This window comes from Impatiens glandulifera, chromosome 3 (assembly GCF_907164915.1).
Source record: "Impatiens glandulifera chromosome 3, dImpGla2.1, whole genome shotgun sequence".
Lineage (NCBI taxonomy): Eukaryota > Viridiplantae > Streptophyta > Magnoliopsida > Ericales > Balsaminaceae > Impatiens > Impatiens glandulifera.
Genome location: NC_061864.1, coordinates 13573262 through 13595715, shown reverse-complemented (window position 1 = coordinate 13595715; position 22454 = coordinate 13573262). Strand labels below are relative to the sequence as shown.

The window sequence follows — 22454 nt, the reverse complement described above, 5'->3', positions numbered from 1 at the left end:
TTCATACCTCTATTATATATATATATTGAACATTTTTTTTTGTAAAGTCCACAGAAAATTATGTTAAAAAGATGAGAAAATAAGAAATAAAAGTGGGTTTTCACTAATTATAATATAAAAAGTTGAGAATTTACTAAATAAATGTTGAAGAAGTTGCAAAATTTCTGGATGATTTACAAATATATTTGGATCACATTATTTATATATATATATATATATATTAAATTAAATTAAATTAAATTAATTTTTTGTCAGTGACAAAAAAATCATACAAAAAGTGCCTCAACAACATAAAATTCTCTCTTTCCCAGAAAACAGAACACTTAAGGCCTTGTTTGTTATGTATTTTATTCATATATAGAAAAATAAATCCTCAAAAAAAATGTAGAATCTGATATTTTGGTTGAAATCAAAAAAAATAAACAACTTAAATTGATTGAGAATATATATGTATTACTTATATTACCCAGAAAGAAGATGAAAATAACTTACTCCGGTGGTGTCGAAGCCGGCGAAAAGTTTACTCCGGCGAAAGTTTCCGGCGATCTCTTCACGTGGATCTCGTTTATATATATATGGAGAGTGAGAGGGAGAAGAAAAAGTTATGAGGCCTAACATCCCATAATCTTATATTTATATTTACTAAATTTGTATTTTTGGAAAGAAAATAAATTTATCAATTAAATAGATTTCTAAAATTGCTTAATATTATTTACTATTTTAATTGGTTTCAGAAATTCAACCCATCATTTAATTATATTCTAAAAATAAAATATTTTAATATTATAAAATTATAATATACTAAATATTAACGTCATTATAAATAAATAAACTTAAATTATTATAAGATATGAAAATAAATGTAGTAGTGATGTTATTTATTTATTTTTATTAGTGTTTGAAATTAATTTTTTTCATTTCATTCCGAACAATTTGAATTGAAAACAACATAATTAATTTTTATTTTTAATTAAAATATAAGTAAATTGATTATGATAAGGAAACAAATTGAAAATGTAGGAATATAAAAAGGCCAATAAATAAATCATTTATAGAGACATGGTTCAGAGCATAACTCAAAAAATGTCTAAATTGGTAACCAAAGAGATAATTGTTAAGGATAGAAGAGTTTCGCCTTAATTATTAGTTATTTAGTTTTTTTATTAGATTTTAATTGGTTTTTTGGATTGATATCGGTATATACAATTTTCATTTTTATGTTGAATTTTTTCTTGGTTGTTTAATGCATATGATTTTTGTCGTAAGCTTAAACAACATATGATTTTTGTTGTAAGCTTAAACGACAAATTGTGTTGAATTGTTTTTTAGTTGTTTGATGCGTATGATATGATTTTTGTTGTACGCTTAAATAACAAATTTTAACACATAAACAAATAAATAATTATATTTTTAACAAAAATAATAAGTAACATCATTAGTTTATTTTCTTTAATAAAAGTTTTATCATTATCTCGAAAAAAAATCAAATTTAACTTAGAATGACTTAAAATTGTTGTCAAAACCAGTTATAAATGCGCTTATCATGATTCCAATGTAGGTTCATATTTTTTACTTACAAGTGAAAGTAGCATGAGTACATGATATGAAGCCTTAAATACAACTAGCATGTATCCCGTGCATTTGCACGAGTAATAATATAAAAATCTATGAAAAAAATATTACGGTAAAATTTTTATGGGCGGGTCAACTCACAATCCGACCCAAGTATCAATTTACTCTCACATATATCTAAATTAACCACGGCTCTCAACCCGGCAATCCGGACACTTTAAAAATTAAGCATTGTTATATATATAGAGAACTAGTGAGATTTTTTATCATCAAAAACAACTCCACATTTAAGTTATTTTAAATTTTTTACTTAAAATTCAGATATCACTTTATATTTAATTATCCATTTTTTATATTAAAATTATCATTTATTAACCCAAGAAAAGAGAAAAAAAAATATAAATATATTTTTATATTTTAACCCTAAAAAGCTAATCTTTAAAAAAAAAATATCAGACAAGGTTTTTTAAAGAAAATTCTCCAAAAACCAAAAAACACCTCCTCATACAACCTAACCTCAGTATAAATGTTTACTTTTATCTAGAGTAACTCATGGATTAAATTATTATGAAATTGATATTTATATGTACTTATTTAAACTTAGGATTAAATATATATATATAACAATAAGAAAAGACCAAAAATACAGAACTTTTATTTATAAAATACAAAATCAAAAAAATTGTTAAACTAAATGATATATATGAAAAAACAAATATGTCCACAAATTATATGAATAGCCTGTTTGATATTTGTTATTTTAAATTTTGAACAAATTTAGATTATATGTTTAAAATTTTATTTGATGATTATAAATTATTTTAATTTATTAAAATAATTTTTATATTTAAAATTAAAAATTTATAAAAGATCAAATAATATTTTAATTATACGACCTCGTGTAAATTTAAAGAATATAATAGATAGTAGTGAAATCAATATTTTTTACTCAAACTTTAGAAGAGTTCTAATATATTTTTTTTACATATTAATGTATAAGTCCATTCAATTATATATTATATTATTAATTTTTTTTCTCTTTTCATATTAAATATATTAAATATATATATATATATAAATATATATATATATATATATAATTTTTCGAGCTCATTTTTTATCTCTTTATTATAATATATTAACCATTTATATTTCATTTTATATTATATATAAATATTAATTATATAAATAATTAATTAGATTTCGCGCTCTTTTCTATCCTAAATTGCCGCCTTTTTCTAACCTAATATTGTATTGATAATTTTTAACCTAAAGCACCCTGCCGCCATCGTTCTATTTTTATTTCTATTTCTATTTCTATTTCTATTTTAAGTTTCTAACCTAATAATTTTCTATTATATATAATTTTAAGTTTCTATTATATATAATTTTTCGAGCTCATTTTCTTATATTTTTATTATAATATATTAACCATTTATATTTCATTTTATATTATATATAAATATTAATTATATATATAATTAATTAGATTTCGCGCTCTTTTCTATCATAAATTGCCGCCTTTTTCTAACCTAATATTGTAGCGATAATTTTTAACCTAAAGCACTTCCCCGCCATCATTCTATTTCTATTTCTATTTTAAGTTTCTAACCTAATAATTTTCTATTATATATAATTTTAAGTTTCTATTATATATAATTTTTGAGCTCATTTTTTATCTTTTTATTATAATATATTAACCATTTATATTTCATTTTATATTATATATAAATATTAATTATATATATAATTAATTAGATTTCGCGCTCTTTTCTATCATAAATTGCCGCCTTTTTCTAACCTAATATTGTAGTGACAAATTTTAACCTAAAGCACATCCGCGCCGTCATTCTATTTATATTTCAATTTTAAGTTTCTAACCTAATAATTTTCTAACCCTAAATCTCTAACCTTGTCTGTCCACATCTTTCGTGTATTAGCGACCCAATTAATTTAATAATATATAACTATTAAGTTAACAAAAAATATATATATATATATATATTATATTATTAAGTTTTTTCTCTTTCATATTAAATATATATATATATATATATAATTTTTCATTTCATTTTTTTTTATCTCCGTACAATAATATATTAACATTTATATATTATTTTATATTATATTTATAATTAGTTAGAATTGGCTGCTCTTTTCTATTTTAAGATTGCCACTTTTTTTTTTAACGTAATATTGTAGTCATAATTTATATTCTAAGATTGACGCTCTTTTCTAACCATATAATGTAGTCATAATTTTTTAACCTAAAATTGGCCCCATTATTCTATTTCGATTGGCGCCATTATTCTATTTCTATTTTAAGTTTCTAACCTAATAATTTTCAAACCCTAAATCCCTTATATTGTCTGTTCTATCTTTTATATATTATGAAATGTTTTATATATGCAATATTGTTGTTATATATTTAATTATTTTATTAATTATAAAATTTATATTAATTTTTTTTTAATATATTTTATTTTGATTATAAAATTTGTTAATCAAATCCGGGTGTGCTCGTTGGAGCTATAATTGAAGATATTTTGAGAATATATAAATTGGATTATGTGATTCAGATATTAATGGTTGATTTTAGGATCATTCCCATTAAATATTTTAGTAAATATGAATTATTTAATTTGATTTCAGGCTGAATTGAATAAAAATTGATCCTGGTTTAGTGGTATAATCAGAGACGGATGCACTTGAGTGAGTGCTATGGGCTTAAGCCCACCCAGACAATTTTATTTTTTATAAGTATCTATGGGCTAATCCCACCCTACTATATTTATATATTATTTGAGAGAGCTATAAATATATGTATAAATATTTATTATTATATATATATTGTTTGAGAGAGGAATAGATAGATGTATAAGAAATTAACATGTTTCATAATTTACAAGATCATAACTTCATACAACATATTTTCAAGTTATAGATAAATATAAGAAATTATTACAAATAAATTTATTATTATTTCTATTATTTAATATAAGTTCTAAATAATACATATGTTTACATAAACTCTTAATAATTGATTTATCTAAATAATTAGTTATACAATTATTAATGATTTTTTCTTATTTAAAAAATTGTTAATTTTATGCACAAAATTGGATGAAGGTGTCAAATATATTAATTAAGTAGTGTTAAATTTATGTAGTTAAATAATAATAATACGTGACATGTCTATTTAATGATAGCCAAAAAAATAATATTTATGTAGTTCAAAAATAATAATAATCGGTGACATGTCTTTTTAACGAATAGGATGCTACATGTAAGTATTTTTATTGTGTTTTTAATCCAATAAATTAGATGTATATATTAGGTACATTAATCTATTGAATTAATTACATGTATTAATGAAGCTAATTAAACATTTTGTTGGTCACATGTTAAATAGTTTCCAAATTATAGGGAGATAATTTATCACATTATTTATTATTGTTTGCGCGTTAGAGATCTTATGAAAATTTTTGGTGTTTTTATCTAACTCTTAACCATTTAACTCTACATATATCGAGTAACTTGTTAACAATGTGAATTCGATAACTAACCTCCTAAGCGGAGAGTTAATAAATTAACAACTTTTAAAAAGTTTACGTAGATTGTTTAAATTCACGAAGAAATTACTCGGAGAACCAACTGATGACTAATTCACCCACCATGATTGCACGCGCGATATAAAGTCATTTTTGATCAACCATTTATTTTTGAATTTAAATGGTCAACATGTTCTCTCCATCTTTCGACGTTCTATCAAGATCGGTCGGTGATCTGGACAACTCCATGAAAGAACATTTTAAAATATATTAGATTTTTTTTTAAAGATTGATTCACTAATTAAAAATCTGTCGAAACGAGAATGGACGTGACTCTAGGGATGACAATTTGAAACCGCACCGCTGAAACGGAGCCGAACCGATTGGTATGGTTTTTCCCCGCTTTGACTGAGGATCGGGACAGATTGGAGAAAACCTGAAATATGTTGACCGGGATTTGGGATGGGGATGATATTTACATGCACCGAACTGAACCGATAATATATAATTATATTTATTTTAAAAAAATATATTATTTAATGAAATCATTATTTAATGCAATCATTACTTTTATCTTTTTTTTATTGAAAAAGTCTTTATCTTCCTTAATTTTACACCCTTTACACGCTATTTTAAATTATCTATTACTTTTAACTTTTCATCTTCCTCATTACATTTTTTCATTACATTTTCTATCTCTCTAAATTTATTATAATTTTAGTTACATCATCTTTCATTTACATACATTATTCTTTCTTAAATCTTGACAATGTTTTATGGTTAAAGGTTAGTTGAATTCATTGTTAATACTATTTTGTATATTATTTTACTGTTTTCTTACTAATTAATATAAACAACATGGTATCACATATTTTCTCTTCAGGTAGTATTTCTTATATCTTTGTCTTCTTTCACAATCTTTGTTATTCGGTTTCGGTGAATCGCGGGAAAATCCTGTCCCCGATCGGGGCGGGGATGGTTTATATTTAAAAATAAAGTTGGGGATCAGGGCGGGGTGGGTAAATTCGGGGCGAGGATGGTATTGTCATTCCTCGAACCGCCCCATTGTCATCCCTACGTGACCCTCATTGTCATTAATTCTCCTAAAAGTGAATTGACCACCTTTCAAAGTTTCAAAAGCAAATCGATAAATTCAAGTTCTTCAATTGTCTTTGAGAACTCGTGCATTAGGCTACTATGCCTATTGACCCATTTTCTTTCAAACAGAAATCTCACTTCGTTCATGTCACCTGTAAAAACAATTGGTAAGCTCTAGAGACTAGCGACGGTCTTCATCTCATTAAAGAATTCAGTTTTAAATTGTGTAAGAACCGATTCATAGACCGCAAAAATTACCCATCATAAATTATTCTCCCAATTTTTTAATCGAACGTTAACCGAGTATCTACCAAAATTAACATCAATTTTCTCATACATATCTTCATTCCATGCAACAAGAATTTCACTTGACGCCCTTATAGAATCAAGAGTCTCCCAATCACACAACCTTCAATTACATAAATTCACAACGATCCACTTATTCATCTTCCTAATTACATATATAACAATAATTTAAAAAAAATAATATTTAAAATTTTTAATATAAACGTTACGTAAAATAAATTTGTCCAAGGGATGGTAACCAAGCCTATAAGAAGTTATGTCAAATGATAACTGATCATATACAAATATGGTTAAAATGATGAGAATTTCATCAAAATTATTAAAAGATATATTTAAAAGAACCTTAAGATGAAAGATTAATTCCAAAAAATTCCTTGAAGAAGAAAAAAAGCTTAAAATCCGACAATACCATCTCCTTTGCTGCAAATGATATAAACTCGAGAAATTCTCATTAACACAATTGAAAAATATGAGCATTAGATGACCCGCCGAAGATATCTGAGATGACAAATCAAAGTCCCAACTAAATATATTACCATACTAAACAAAACACAACATCTAAAATAAACAAACATAAGTAAATGATTTTGTCAACTTTTCTAGAGTTTTTATTTGAAAGAAAAAAAGGCCACCTAATGAGTATCTTAATACTATACTAATTAAACATATTAAAAGTTGAATTAAACTACTTTCGTATGAATAAAATATTTATAAAAAAATCCATTTGGTGTCTTTTTGGCTTGACATGCTTCCTTTCTTTCTAGAATAATGAGAAAGACGAAACTTGTTCTAATGAGTAAAGACTAAAGACAAATAATCCAAAAGAATAAAACTCAGCTGCCAAGAATATGCTGTCACTCCATAGTCAAGACACTCACCGTTTGAGAAAGTTTGGTAGAGTGTCTTAAATACCCAGAAAGGAGAAAGAAGAAAGGAGAAAGGAGAAGATGTTAGGGAGTTGCTGCTGCTTTTTTAGCCAGAATTCGGAACCCATTTATGCCGACCGGGACCCAGTTCTACTGATCTCCGGAATGGGAGGTTCCATTCTAGAGGCAAGGAAGAAGCCTTTCGGCTTCAAGTACCGGGTTTGGATTAGTCTTCTTCTCGCAGACCTTGAGTTCAAGATGAAGCTCTGGTCCATTTACAATCCCAACACAGGTATCAGTCTCTCTAACTTGCCAAGATTACTGCTTCTAATCCTTCCTTATGTTCTATGAACAACCAACTATCCCTAATTCTCTATCTACTTCATTCTTTTTATAGTTTGCTTAAATAGCTAGCTTTCTCAAGTCAAATAACATACTAGTTTTGTCACTTGTGCTTTGATTAATGCTGTTAATTCAATTTTTTAGCCATTCTTCAAAGATCTTGTACTGTAAATTGCCTTTATTTTCATTTTTTCCCTTTAATGTCATCAGTCATACAATATGATGTCTTCTTCTGAATCACTTGGACTAGTTATTTACATATTCATTACTGTTTGTCAGGTTATACCGAACCACTGGATAAAAATGTTGAAATCAGTGTCCCTGATGATGATTATGGGCTTTATGCTATTGATATTTTGGATCCTTCTCTTGTAAGTTTCTCCTCATGTTCCTCATTTTCATGTCTACTTTGGGATAGTTTGATTCATGACATCGGCTAATCGTTTCAGTTTATCCTTCTTATTACTTCAACATTATCCAACTTATTCGCTAAAAGCTTTATATTTGATTTCATTTATACGCTGTAATTTATTAGCTAAAACTACTGTAGAAACTTATTACGTAATCGCAGCTTATTCGAGTTTATAAGCTGAATCAAACTAGTCGTTTATCTTTGTGTTATCTACATTTTCTGTTTGAAGTTTTTTCCGAGAATTTGGTATCACTCTTGGTTTGTTTCAATTTGCTTGTATGATTTATCTAGTTCTTTTTAGTTCCATTTTCAAATCTTTAAAGAAGTCCATCAAATTGCTATAAGATTGATTCATAATGCACTTGTATTACTTTTGGTAGATTATTTATTTTTAGACGATTTTAAAGAAGGGATATATGTTAATATTTTTAGTCTATATTTCTCCTGTTGATAAATGAAAGTAGGATACTTTAATCCAATTCAAGAGGTGTAATTGATAAGATTGATATATTTGTTTATTGATGAGATATGAAAATTGTAGTTTAAAGATTTTTTTAACTAAAAGTAGTTGTGAATAGTGAGCCTATTTCGAAACTGTGATTCTGTCAGAATCTTTGTCGCAATTATGATCCCATTGAAAATATTTCAAAGTGAAACTGAAAGCGATCTAAAATTTTTTATAAAAAATCTTGATCCAGATTATAGTGTAATTTTTTTGTTTGTTTCAATTGGTATAAAAATCATGATCCTGATTATTTTCTAAATCATGATTTAGATTATTTTTCTAGAGGATTTGTGATTTTTGAAAAACATAACCGATATAGATTTTTTGTATCTAGATCAAAATGAAAATTCATGATACCAAATAGGCATAGTGATCTCTTGAGATGGAACGATGAGAGGATTATGAATTAAGGTGCTAATAAAGAGTAAGTTAGCAAGAGCCATCGATACAAATAAAATGAGTCTAAAGAAGGTTGGAGTCTTTTGCAAGATTCCTTCATGGGAAAAAAATGTTAGGCTAAGATAGCCTATTGACATAAACCTTATGTTCCATAAGCTATGATATGATTACATGACAAAAATGTGCTAGGTTCTTAATACACTATTTTGAGAGTCTGGGCCTTCACTTACAGTGATGTTTCTTATGATAGCTAACTCCGAAGCAACATTAAGAACATTAGGCAATAGAACATGAAATGGAAAGACAAGATTACAACAAAGGAAGTTAGATTCTGACAAATTCCTCCTTTCTTGATTGATGTGAAACGTGTGGAGGAAGAATTCCCTTGTTTTGTTTCCTGTTCACGGTGGTTTTGTGACATCATTTGAATGATTTTCACACTGATAGAATAAATAAATTGTTGAAGAAACACACACACACACACACACACTATCTTACATGAACTTCTTTGTTTTTTTCAGTTTGTTAAGTTGGTACGTTTGACTGATGTATATCATTTTCATGATATAATTGATATGCTTGTTGAGTGTGGGTATAAGAAAGGCACCACATTGTTTGGGTACGGTTATGACTTCCGACAAAGCAACAGGTCAGACCACTATAGCTGATTTGTAACTTCTTACTATATGCTGAAATACATATATTTTTGGCAGAATTGACACCATAATTGACGGCCTTAAGGAAAAAATAGAGAAGGCATATGAAGCCTCTGGAGGAAGGAAAGTCAACATAATTTCACATTCAATGGGTGGATTGCTAGTGACATGTTTCCTATCTCTGCATAAAGATGTATGAACCTGCATCTCCTTTTGACTTTTAAGGATTACAAGTTGTTTGAAAATTATGTGAAATCATAACCACCTTTAGGGTAAGGCCATTTATGTAAACTGATTTCCTGGCAGGTGTTTTCCAAGTATGTAAATAAATGGATTGCTATTGCTTGCCCTTTTCAAGGTGATAACCTCATATCCTAGAGCTTGTTTGATGTAGTTCTTTTTTAAAATAAATCATTTTTTTGGAAAAGATAACCTTCTTTGATGAAAAAATTGATTATTTGGTGTTGTTTGGGTTAAATGTCTAAAATATTTAAAATGTTATTAATAATATAGTAAGGGTATTCTAGTCGATGACTTGAGTGATTTGATTGATGAAATAATTGTTGATGGGATAAGGGGTTATTTGGATTAAATTCAAATAACCCTTCATCAGATAAGGCCCTAGTTTCATGTCTGAGTTTTCTTTTGAATAAGGTTCATTTCATTCAAGCGAACTTGGAGCTTGCATCAAAAGCAGTAGAACAAATGAGTCAGAGTAAAACATGGCAAAAAGAGGAAAAACAAGAAAAAGTTCCTGTCAACCTCTTTGTCTAAGTTTGTCAAGTAAATCCAACATGTCCCAAACGGACTGATTTCTATTGCCTTTGTAGATGGACTTGACTATTTAGGACAAAAATGTCCTTAACAAGTTCAGAGAAACAAGTAAGTAACTATTATAATGATGTTGATTGATATTGGGATTGAAGAGAACATAAATAATTGGAGATCGTGTTGTTAAATAATATGAATGAATTGACTTAAGAGATCAAACTATTTGGGACCTTAATTGAAGAACATAAATGGGGCTGATGGAGTATATGACTATAGTCTATCATTGGGCTGCATGGAGGGTTCTTTTCGTTGTCCTACCTTCATGTTAATGTAAAAAAAAATGGAGTATTAATGTTTATATACGTTGCAGGTGCACCCGGGTGCATAAATGACTCTCTTTTAACTGGATTACAGTTTGTTGAAGGGTTTGAAAGCTTCTTTTTCGTGGGAAGATGGACGTTTCATCAACTGGTAGGTATATCCTGCAGATGAGCTCTGTTTTCCACAGCTGCATGTTAACCAATTTAGACAAGTTCTTCTATACTTCTATACTTTATGAATTCTCTTGATTATTCAATAGATATCTTTTGAAAATCTAAATCCTTTACTATTTGTTTCTTAAACTGAAAGATCTAAATCTTAACTTTTGTTACCTGCTCAAACCTTTTTTTTTTCATTTTGGTCAGAATGATTCACTACAACATTAATTTGGTCTTGTGTAGCTAGTGGAGTGCCCGTCTATATATGAGATGTTGCCAAATCCTGAATTCAATTGGGCAAAAACACCAGAAATTCAGGTTTGGATGCAAAGCGACAAGGATGGAGAAACTAGTGCGAGATTGGAATCTTATACCCCAGCTGACAGTATTGCATTGTTTCAAGAAGCATTAAGGAATAATGAGGTATTAATTATCAACGAATGTTACTTATTGATTTTGATACACTTTCTTCTTTGTAGTGTTGGTTTTCTCATTATTCCGGTGTTGGTCAGGAGCTTTTATGGAAGACTTGATTTTTTGTTTTTGATATTTAGGATTCTGTTGTAATCACTTTTGTTATCAACATCCATTTGGAAACACTTTATGTAGCTGAAGCTGAGTTTGGACGAAGAATCGTCGAAATTTTTTTTTGGAAACAAATTTTTTTTGTTAAGTATCTCGTAGATTTAGATGAGATGATGTTTTGGAAGATAACTTAATTAGACATACATTCATAAATCTGTTAGATAGTTTCTTGTCCAAACTCACCTCCAGCTCCAAAAAGTGTTTTCAAATAAGAATCATCTTTAACAATGTAATCACTTTTGCTGCCAATGACATCTCCTTTATATCTTACAGCTTCATTAGCTTGCCGATAGCTTTTTTGTGATGCTTTTAGATAATTATTTTGAAACAGATACCACCAGATCTTATTTCTGGTTAATTTTTATTGCAGGTAAGCTATGGTGGCAAAAAAGTTGCTTTACCCTTCAATCTTGCTATTCTCAAATGGGCTTCTGGAACCCGCAAGATTCTCAGTAAAGCTGAATTACCTAAAGAGGTCTCATTCTACAGTATTTTTGGGACATCAAACGACACTCCTCTTGATGTCTGGTATGAGATTGAAATTTAAACAGAAAACGTGCTTTAAACCTAGCAAGTTAAACATTATGCTGCATATGTATGCTGGGTTATATACTTATACCTAGTTCTTACAAGTTACAACTTCGATATAATAATATCTAGGAAAAAAGCTCATTTTGCTTCATACACTTGCACTAAAGCCTCACTTTGCTTCTTAAACTTGCACCAGCCTCACTATTTGGAGGATGCGTTTACAAAAGAAATTGAACACTTAATCATGAGGTGATTTGTGCCATTTTTAAAAGTTGATGAAGCAAAATGAGCATTGTCAAGTTAAGGAAGAAAATCAAGACTTTTTGCAAATTTAGTTAGGAAGAGAAATGACCTTTTCTATATCTATTAGATATTGTGTTTCATGTTTTTCAATTTCACAAAGTGCTATGTAGTTTGCATGTGCACCATGTTAGATTTCAAGAACTCTGAACTTGATGAAGAATACGAGAGAGTAGAAAAGAGAGTTAGGGCTGAAAATATTATTTATTTGGTAAAGTAGATTCATGCATTCGATTGGGGTATTAATACCCCTGATATATTGTTTTGTCAAAGTTTAAATTTACTTATAACTATTACATAAAATACAATTTGGTAAACTCTTTCAATGAATAAAATTGAACTTCATTCTTACACACCCTTCTCAGATGAATGTCTAGCAAGTTCAATTTTCTTTGCATTTCTTGAAATTGCGTCCAATTTAGGGCCTTAGTGAAAATACACGTAGTTTGGGATTTTGAACAATCATGCTTCAGTTCAATGTGTTATGAAACATTCTTTAAATTTATTTCTGACAACTTGATAATGAATGTCAGTCTGCTTTATCCTTTCATAAATACTAGATTTTCTGATATATGAATTGATGACTTTGTGGCACCAAAGTTGTATTGGGTAATCTACTTTTGTTCAGAGATCCTTCATTAGATATGTCCGAGATCCTTTAGTGGTTAACCTACAAACAAACGGTGACTGTCATCCCACTATGTAGCTCAAGTGGCAAATAGTTTTACCTAGGAGACGAAAGGTCTCAGGTTCATTTCCACAATAACATTCCAGTGTATATAGTAAATGACTTGTGCATGTATTGACTTAGTTCTTTACATAGAATGTTATATTTGGTCTAGTGAAATTTAGGCAAATTAGTCTAACAATGAGATGTTTATTTTTTCTAGTTCATTCAATTTACTTTCATTGCTAGTTTCTTATATCAATAATTTTGTCATAGGTATACTAGAAAACGTGAAAAAAAATTATGAATATATGTTGTTTAATTAAGTTATGTTCGAGAACATTATCTTATCTAAATCAACATCCGGACTAGATACTTTGACAAAAAAAAAAAAAAATTGTTTCCAAGGAAATTTATGGATGTTTTCTTGTCCAAATGGGAATATAGAGTTATCTTGTTAATAACCATGTATATAATTTATATATATGCTACTAATTCTTGCAGCTATGGTTCGGAATCTTCTCCAATTGAAAACATGTCTGACATATGCCACACAATTGTAAGCATCTTGAAGTTTGCTCATTTATATAACACATCCAATTAAGACAATTTCAACATTTTAGTACTGTTACAAGCATCTTACATTATATATAATCAAACTTTCTGGGATGTTTGTTACTCTAATAATTTGTCAAATTCAGCCTCAGTATACTTATGTAGACGGCGATGGAACTGTTCCTACTGAATCAGCAAAGGTACCATCTTTAATTTATATCCCTTTCTTATCTATATTTATTCAAATGCCCCACATTTTGAAATGTTTGATAATAATCTGGGGGTAGAGTTGGATTCACTTTATGAGATTGCTTTGATTTAAAATTTGAACAAACTAGAAAATGATTCTGTATTGTGTTACAGGCAGATGGATTTGCAGCTGTGGAGAGAATTGGAGTTTCGGGCACTCACAGGGGACTGTTGAGCGATAAAGAGGTTTTGGGACATATTCAGAGGTGGTTAGGGATAAGCCAGAAGACTCATAAGATGAGCAGCAGCAAGAAAACTAACAGGGTTATGGACATGATCTAAGATTACATTTATCTCAAAAAACAATCTAAACTGTACACTGTATACTAACTAATAACTAGAGTGCAATGTTAATAAATGAATCTTTTATTTATTTATTAGTACGAAATTTGAAATATTCCGTAGATAATAAGTTAACGACCTTTGAAACGGCTGACAAAATCTTGTTTTTGTATAACTATAACGATAAGGAACCTGAAACTTAATTGATTTTGAACTACAATTTGACCTTATACGGAATATTTGGAATTGACTTAAGCCCACTCATCTTAATGTAGTTGAATTAAAAGAAAGTATTTGAAAGTATTATATTTGTGTGTAACAGTACTAAAATGAATTTCATTGAAATAATTACAAAGAAGAAAAGATATTTGACAAGTAGGGAAAAAAATCCCAGTCAGTCTACTAGAAAAGATAAATAATCTATGACTTTGGAAACAAGTAATATTTTGAGTTAAAAGCTGTTATTAAATAATTTAAAACAATAAATGAAGTAATTAAATAATATTGAGTGGGTGGTGTCAATAGTAGATTTAATTTCCTACCATTTGCTTGCACGCAAGGTTTGTGTGAATATATTTATTATTATTATTATTATTATTAAAAAAAATAAAAAAAAAGAGGTTTTAAATAAATTAGTATTAGTATTCTTCCCAAGAAGGCACGGGTGGGTGCTCCGCTGATTTCTCCCATGCAATCCCACTTCCCACCGCTAACCTTGTCTTCTATCTAAACTTCAAATTTCATTTCATTTAATTACTATATATTAAACATTTATTCATTTATAAAATTATTAAGAAATGCAGATATATATATATATATATGGGTGTATTTCACAAACATCTTCCTGACTCTGCCAGAATCATTTGGAATTTTCCTATAATATTGACATTTTTTTATATGCCAAAGAATTCAAATTAATGTGATTGAAAATTGAGAATTTTGCTGGGATTTTATCAATGGGGGAAAGCTAGTAAGAGCCCTATAACTATGACTTTTCAATAAAATTAGAGTGTTTATAGATGGGAATCGAACGAATTTTAGACGATGATAAATATTATTTTCAACTGCGATAAAAAGAAAATGATCAAGATGTGCACTGTTATCGATTTGTTGACGATGTTTGGTCGCATTTATGCACTTATAATATATAGGCGATAGTTAAAGTTGTTGGTTATTTCTAAATGTTTAGAATATTCTAAACTTGTGCAACAAATATGCATACGTTAATGAAAAATGTCTCACTTAAAATAAATAAATGTGAAGTTACAGTCGTTATAAATCAACAAACTAATTTGATCATAATAATGTAAGAGAATAAATAAAAATAAATTGAAACAATTGATAGTTGGTTTTTAAATGAAAAAGCTGTTATATTTTAATTAATTAACAAAACAAATGGACATGAAACACGTGGCAATATTTTCTTATATATTATTTTATGGTCAGGAAAGCTACTTGCTTCAAAACGTGATCACTTGTTTATTGTGAATTCAAAATAAATATATATATATATATATATATATATTAATAATTTGGATTTAGTTTGGTTATAATATTGTTGGTTTGAAGAGTTTTTTTTACCACATTTATATTATGAATAGTGATTCAAATATTTTGTTTTTGAAAATTAAGGTTTATTCCAAGCCAAATTTTGGCTAGAAAGATTTTGGAGAAAAAAAATGTAAGGAAACGAGGGTTGGATGGGTCAATCAAAATACACATTAGTTTTTATTTTCCGTTCTATTTCTATTATAAGTTGATTAAAAAATGTTTGAATTATGATGATTTAACAATAGATCGATATATTTAGGACAATTCTTGTCGATGATCACCGTCGAGCTACAATTCTTGTCGATAATCATCGTCGAGCTACGAAAAAGTTTATTATATATATTCCTAGAAAATGTTTGCCTAGTCTAACGCAAATGAGATCTTTTGCTATGGATCATACATGTTCCATCCATAAGAATGGGTAAAACGGTAAAAATAAAAAATATCATTATTACCATTTTACGTTCTAAGAACAAATGAAACCTATAGAATTTGTAGATGTCAGAGTTTCACCACACCCTAATGATATCTTCTACTACTTAATTTAAGGATTATCGGTCATGAGAATCGATAGGAAATCAAATTATAATTTTGAAGAGTTAAGTTTTATTTATTATTGAGTAGCTAGAAATTTATTAGTCATTAATGCAACTATAGTTCCAATGCAAAATTAAAAAATTGCCTACCAACAAATTGTAATTTTCAACATAATTTTAAAGATTTTTTTATTAAAAAGTATTTAGTAAATTTATAAATTTAATCTTAGACCAATGCAATGAAGTCCCGATGACCACCCCATCGAGTAACAATCATACATTCTTATGAATATTAAGGGAATGCATGGTTTGATTAATTTTTTTGGATAGTTTTTTTAAGTTTAACTAATTCAATTTCTATAGTACATGATTTATATAGATATCAACTTGAATTTTATTTCTTTATGTTTTTAGTATTATTTAAATATGTTGATGTTTTATTTTTCCTTCTCTTGTTTTTTAATGTTGTACCATATTAATATTGTTGCAATTTTTATAACAAATTAGTTTGTATGGGTTTTATTTTTCTGCGAGATGGGTGTTTTCACACAAATTGTAGACGAATGAGAAAATTTTCTTTTCAAAAATATTACTTTACAAAAATGAAAGAAATATATTAATTTCAAACCCAATTGGCATTGCATTTTGTGTTGTGTCAACTAGAATGCTAACAGTGACTAGTAACTGGTCAACAATTAGAGGCTCCAACATATTCAAACTGAAATTTACAAAATTCATTTTGGATGCCCGGATAATATTATCCGGGCACTATTCTATTTTAACTTACGTTCAAAATGATTAACGGAATATTAAGACATTAATTCAAAATTTTCAAAAGAGAATGAAATCAGATCACAAATGAAGATCCAAATTGAGATCAAGTCAATTGTTTTGCTAGCTAGCTCAAAGATTTCAGTGTGAGAATAGGGTTTAGTCAACAAAGAATTAATACACTATTAATTAAGTAAGTTCAATTAAAATGGTTTTAAGTATTTATATATATATGGTTTTTATTTGTGTAAGTAATAATATATTCCACCACAAATATTAATTAATCAAAACCCCCCAATAATGCAGTCAAAGTTGAGAGGGTACACGTATACAATAATTACAATACAAAGTGATAGTAAATTAATACTAATTAGGGTTTATTTTATTTTGTAATTGATGGGTGACAACAATAATATTATTCCCTTTAGTGAACCCTAGTTAGACAAGTAGAGTAAAAAGTGATGATATATTATTAAACCGTTAAAAAAGAAATTTCACTGCTCTCACGGCCACGAGAGAGAGAGACGACAAAGAACCTGGTTGGCTTAGCTTGGGGCATGATTGTATATGATTATATTACCGAGAGAGAGAGAGAAAGAGAGAGAGAATATTATTACTGTGTTTTTTTTACAGCATTAGGGCAGGCTTTTCTTGAATAAGATAATGTATATTAGTAATTGGAGAACAGCAGTGTGTTCTTTTTACCATCTCTGATTCCCTTATTGACGGTCAAACTTACAGTGAGGATTTTGCTGTGTTCGAGATGCCTCATAATCAATCTCTCTCTCTCTCTCCTAAATAAACTATTCCCTTTCGGCTGTATCCCATTTCAAACCTAGTTCATACAGTCCAACAATGACTTTGATCATCTGTTGTTATAGTGTTTATTGTTTTAAGATTTTTTTGAAAAGGATGAATCCATTTTCATTGAGCGAATTTTGTGATGAAATAACTAATTAACTTGACAAAACACAAGTGATTATATGTTGCAAGTTATAATTAACCAATCCAATGAAACTTAAAAAGAGAAATTTTATACTAGATGATGTGTTGATGATGCCCTAATTTCATGGGGGCATTTATTGATTAATTTGGAGTCACTTTTGTAATCCTAGTTCACTTTGTAAACTTCTTCATCATTTTCAACGATCTTGTTGAGAATATATACTCATCAATCTAGTTATAAATTACATCTTGATGAGGTGTGTGTTTCATTGAAAGATGAAATCTAATTTATCTTTGAAATTGACAACAAACTAATAAATTAAAGTGATTAGGGTTAGGTTAGAGATATTTTTTTTAGAATGAAATGAATTTCTAATAGAAAGATCCAAACTTTCTAATTACAAATAGTGTATGACCCAAATAGTGATGTGACAAAAATATGAAAATGACTGGAAGAGAATTCCCTAAAATGTAAAAAGGAAAGAGAGTTAAGAATATTACAACAAATACCCTTCATTTATATAATTAAAATCAAGTACATATCAAATCTAATATATAATTTAAGTTTCATTTTATTTCTTTAATTTAGAAGTGGAATTGTCGGTCAATAATACCCACTAATTTGTCAAAAACATTCACGTGTGGATTTTTGTGTGCCTTTCATTATTGACACCTCACTAAAAGCTTATTTGATCTTGATTTTTTTCGGTTTTGTTCAAAAAAAAATATTGTTTAAATTTTTAATTGATTTTATTAAATGGAGCCAAACCATTTGTTGTCACATTTTGATGCATTCAATCTATTAAATTGCCATTAGATTCACCTTTAGCCACGTGATTGTTTTGGTGTTTATTTTCTTTATTTTTAATTGATCTAATTAATTTCAAAGACTTCTTTTTTGTTTGCCTACTAAAAACATCAATTTGGATAGAATTTCTCATTTCAACATTTGACAGTAAGGATAAAGACCTCATAATAAAGTAACAAATTAAAAAGAAATCATCATTCCGCCTTTGGAGAAGAAAAAGCTCACAAAAAACCAAAATAAGTGTATACAAATTTGAAATATATTTTACTTTTTAATTAATAAAAAGATATATTAATTAATAGTTTTTCTGGTACATAATTTTACAAATTAAAATCAAATAAGATAAAGAAACACTAGTTAAATTATATTAAAAATATAAAATTACTAACCATCAAACACACACAAGACCAATTAAAACACAAAATTAACTTAAAAAAAAAATACTAAAATCATTCACACTTTACAAAAGCATACACACGTACCTAAAGTACTTTAAGAATAAAAAAAAATGAGGAAATCATTTAAAGATAATATCAACGTTTTACACTTTCTTTCCTTTTAACATTTGAACGATTAACGTGAGTGAATTTAATAAAGACACACTACATTTAAACATCATCGTCTATAAAATTTTAAAAAGTCCAAGAACCCATCCCATGGTTAGTTATAAACATTGGAGACAACTTTTATTAAAAAGAATTTCAGATTTGAAAGGGTGTGATTCTTTAAATTCCATCCATGCATTCTATCCTAGTTGTATGTATCTTAATTGACAATTAGTAGCTAATATTGCAACAAGCAAATAGTAAATGGTAAATAATTACTAGTGCATGTAATTAATAATTAATCCAAAGACCCGGAAGACAAGGGTTAGTGTCTTTTCATAGGCCTACACTAAGCAAACCATAATCTCCAAGTTCAAGGTACTATAATACCACATTAATGACTAGAACAGTAACATAATATTTTATTTTTCCATATTTTACTCGTTTTTAGTACACTAATTTTAAACTCTAAATATATTAACTTAAATGGTTTACAAGAAAAGTTACATACATAAAATGAATTTATTGAAAAACATGGCCTAATTAAGAATGATGACAAAAATAGTCATAAGATATATTGATAATCACACAAATAGACAAATACCCAAAAAAAATGCAATTTTTAAGTAATTCTATGAAAGTCAATACAACTATTTTATCAAAATTCTCATTATAAACATTATAATTTAGTTGTGGATTTATTTATGGCAATGAAAATACCTGATAGACTTAAATACAATATTCAAAACAAAGAAATACATAATTAGATCATTTCCCCACTTGGAAAGAGGACTGAAAATAGTTCAATCAATCTAAATTGTATTTTAAACAGTTCATTAACAACTTAGTAAACAATAAAACAATAACAATGCCATTTAAAATAATTAAATAAATATCGTGATTGACAGTAAACTAAAGCACTATTAGTGACAATATTTATTTGTCGTTGATACAGGGGACGTAACACCAATTTGAAAAATATATTGAACATTCTTAGAGGAGCGTGAAAATAATAAGATGAATAGTAATAAATTTAAAAGAAAAAGGAAACTCATAAGCTTTACAATGATGGGATACTCCAAAAGAAGAGAAGATGAATCTTAACACTAGCTAAGAGCTCGTTTGATTTGAGTTTATTTTAGAATTTTTATCTAAAATTCGATCATATATTTCATTTTATTAACCATCAAATAATTGAATTCACCAAACATCAAACAAGCTCTAATAGGAATGTACTCATGATCTTTATAATTAGCTAGGTCAAAAACTTGGAATAAAGAATGATGAAATAGTAATATATAATAAAATATGCATGCACATACATTATTAAGGTAGGAAGAGAGAAGGAGAAAAGGCGCCCGGTTGCAGCGGGGGAGCAGTTTGATGATATGATAAAATGTTCAGAAGAAGGAGAAGAGGAAGGGGATAACAATAATAATATTAAAGATGGATGGGTGATGGGATATTATCGAACGTGAGAAAGTTATGGGTGCTTGAAGGCCGCCTGCCTGCCTGCCCTAGCTCTTGGCCTTGTTTGGTTTATATATTATCTAATTATAATTATAATGCATGGAGGATATCTGACAATGAAATGACTTGCTTCCAACTGGGCATCAATTAATGGTTGTGCCGAGTGGCTACCTTTGTTTTTTCTTCTTTCTCTAGCTCATATAATTCATTATGTCAGATTCTCCCAACCACTAACATCATCATTTCTTTCTTTTCTAAACAAATTCATTTCAATCTTTAATTAGTTACATTTTCTTTATTATTACTTCTCAAATTCTAATCAAAATTTGTGCTTTTTGATTTTGAGTTTTCTTTTTTAGGATTTAAAAAAAAAGAATTTGGGTTTTATTAAAGTTAATTATCAAAATGTTTTTTATATTTTAAATTTATTAGAAGTAAAAATTTAGGGTTGGTTTGATCTTGGGTTTTTTTTTTTTTTTTTTAAATGTCTAATAAAAAAAATAGTTATTTGGAATTTGTTTAGGATTAATTATTAAAATTGAGAGAAAAATGTGTAAATTTACGTGTGATCTTCTAATTCATCGTTTTGTCATATTGTTAGTGAATAATGTTGAATGTTTTAAAAACTATGAAGGTTTTGATATTCGAGATCTTATTTATTTAATAAGACTTTTCTATCGAAATTGTGTAGTAAATTTATAACGAAGTTGGATAGTTTTTGTGCATCGATAATTAGATGTAAGTATGATCAATATTGGTTTAGTTAGTTCACCAAAACGTCTAATTAATTATCCAACGGGTGTAATATTTGGAGGAAAAATAATTCTATTTGATAAAGTTTTCGTGAGCAATTCAAATTTATTATGAGGATGATTTTCGATCAGTTTTTGGGAGGACATTTGATGTAGTTCCAAAAATCTAGTTGCGATATATTATGATTTTGTTTTCATTACTATATGTAGAAATGACACAGTTAATGGCATGTTTGATCATCGATCTAATAGTTTTGCTTGTTAAATTAGATATAGAATGAGATTAAACATTATAAAAAAAAATTCTCACAAATTTATAATATAGTTAATTTTTGGTAAACGCAAACAAGTATCCCCGTCTGAACATGATGTTTTGCGTTGACAATATATAGATAGTTTCCATGTGAGGTATTGTTACAATTTGTTCACTAAGATGATTTCATATAATTTTTTATTGGGATAAACTTTGAGAGTCAGAGATTAAATCCAAGATTTTGTTTTATGAATGTAACGCTATTCACGGTGGAATTTCTACGGATGATATGTCTATAAAAAATGTTGTATTATGCTAAGTCATTGTTGTATGTATCACGAGTAGATTAAATCATCAACTCACTTATTTTTGTATTGTCAAATGTTACTGGTATATAGAGTCTTTTATGGAATATTATTGGAATTCATTATGTGATGCCCAAGTCATTGGGTACTTGATCAAAAGTTTGGATTGATACGGTTGATATGAAATGTTTGCATAATTGGGTTATCATCCCAATTATTTGATGGTGAACTATCTCAATGGATAAAAATCGTCGAACCTTCAATGATCGTAGTCATCTGATGCGAATCATTCATCATTTTAATATAATCAAATATCATTTCATCTACTCTCTCATCAATCACATCACTCATTTTTTTTAAAACAAAAATACCATTTCTTTTTTTAATATATA

At 28.0% G+C, this 22454-nt stretch overlaps 1 protein-coding gene across 1 annotated transcript; it reads left to right on the top strand.

The window, feature by feature from the left end:
• Positions 1-7396: 7396 nt before the first annotated feature.
• Positions 7397-14207, top strand: LOC124932470 (phospholipase A(1) LCAT3-like). The gene is made up of 11 exons (XM_047473102.1): positions 7397-7685; positions 8015-8106; positions 9573-9700; positions 9765-9900; positions 10014-10065; positions 10849-10949; positions 11201-11380; positions 11913-12070; positions 13545-13599; positions 13742-13795; positions 13959-14207. The coding sequence occupies exons 1-11, from the start codon at positions 7475-7477 to the stop codon at positions 14124-14126; spliced, it is 1335 nt and encodes a 444-aa protein (XP_047329058.1). The 5' UTR covers positions 7397-7474; the 3' UTR covers positions 14127-14207.
• The last annotated feature ends 8247 nt before the right edge of the window (positions 14208-22454 follow it).

Excerpts from the sequence above, each read along its gene's own strand:
- LOC124932470 (XM_047473102.1), top strand. The coding sequence starts at position 7,475 with ATGTTAGGGAGTTGCTGCTGCTTTTTTAGCCAGAATTCGGAACCCATT. Across the intron at positions 8,107-9,572 it reads ATATTTTGGATCCTTCTCTT|TTTGTTAAGTTGGTACGTTT; the intron begins GTAAGTTTCTCC and ends TGTTTTTTTCAG. Across the intron at positions 9,901-10,013 it reads TCCTATCTCTGCATAAAGAT|GTGTTTTCCAAGTATGTAAA; the intron begins GTATGAACCTGC and ends ATTTCCTGGCAG.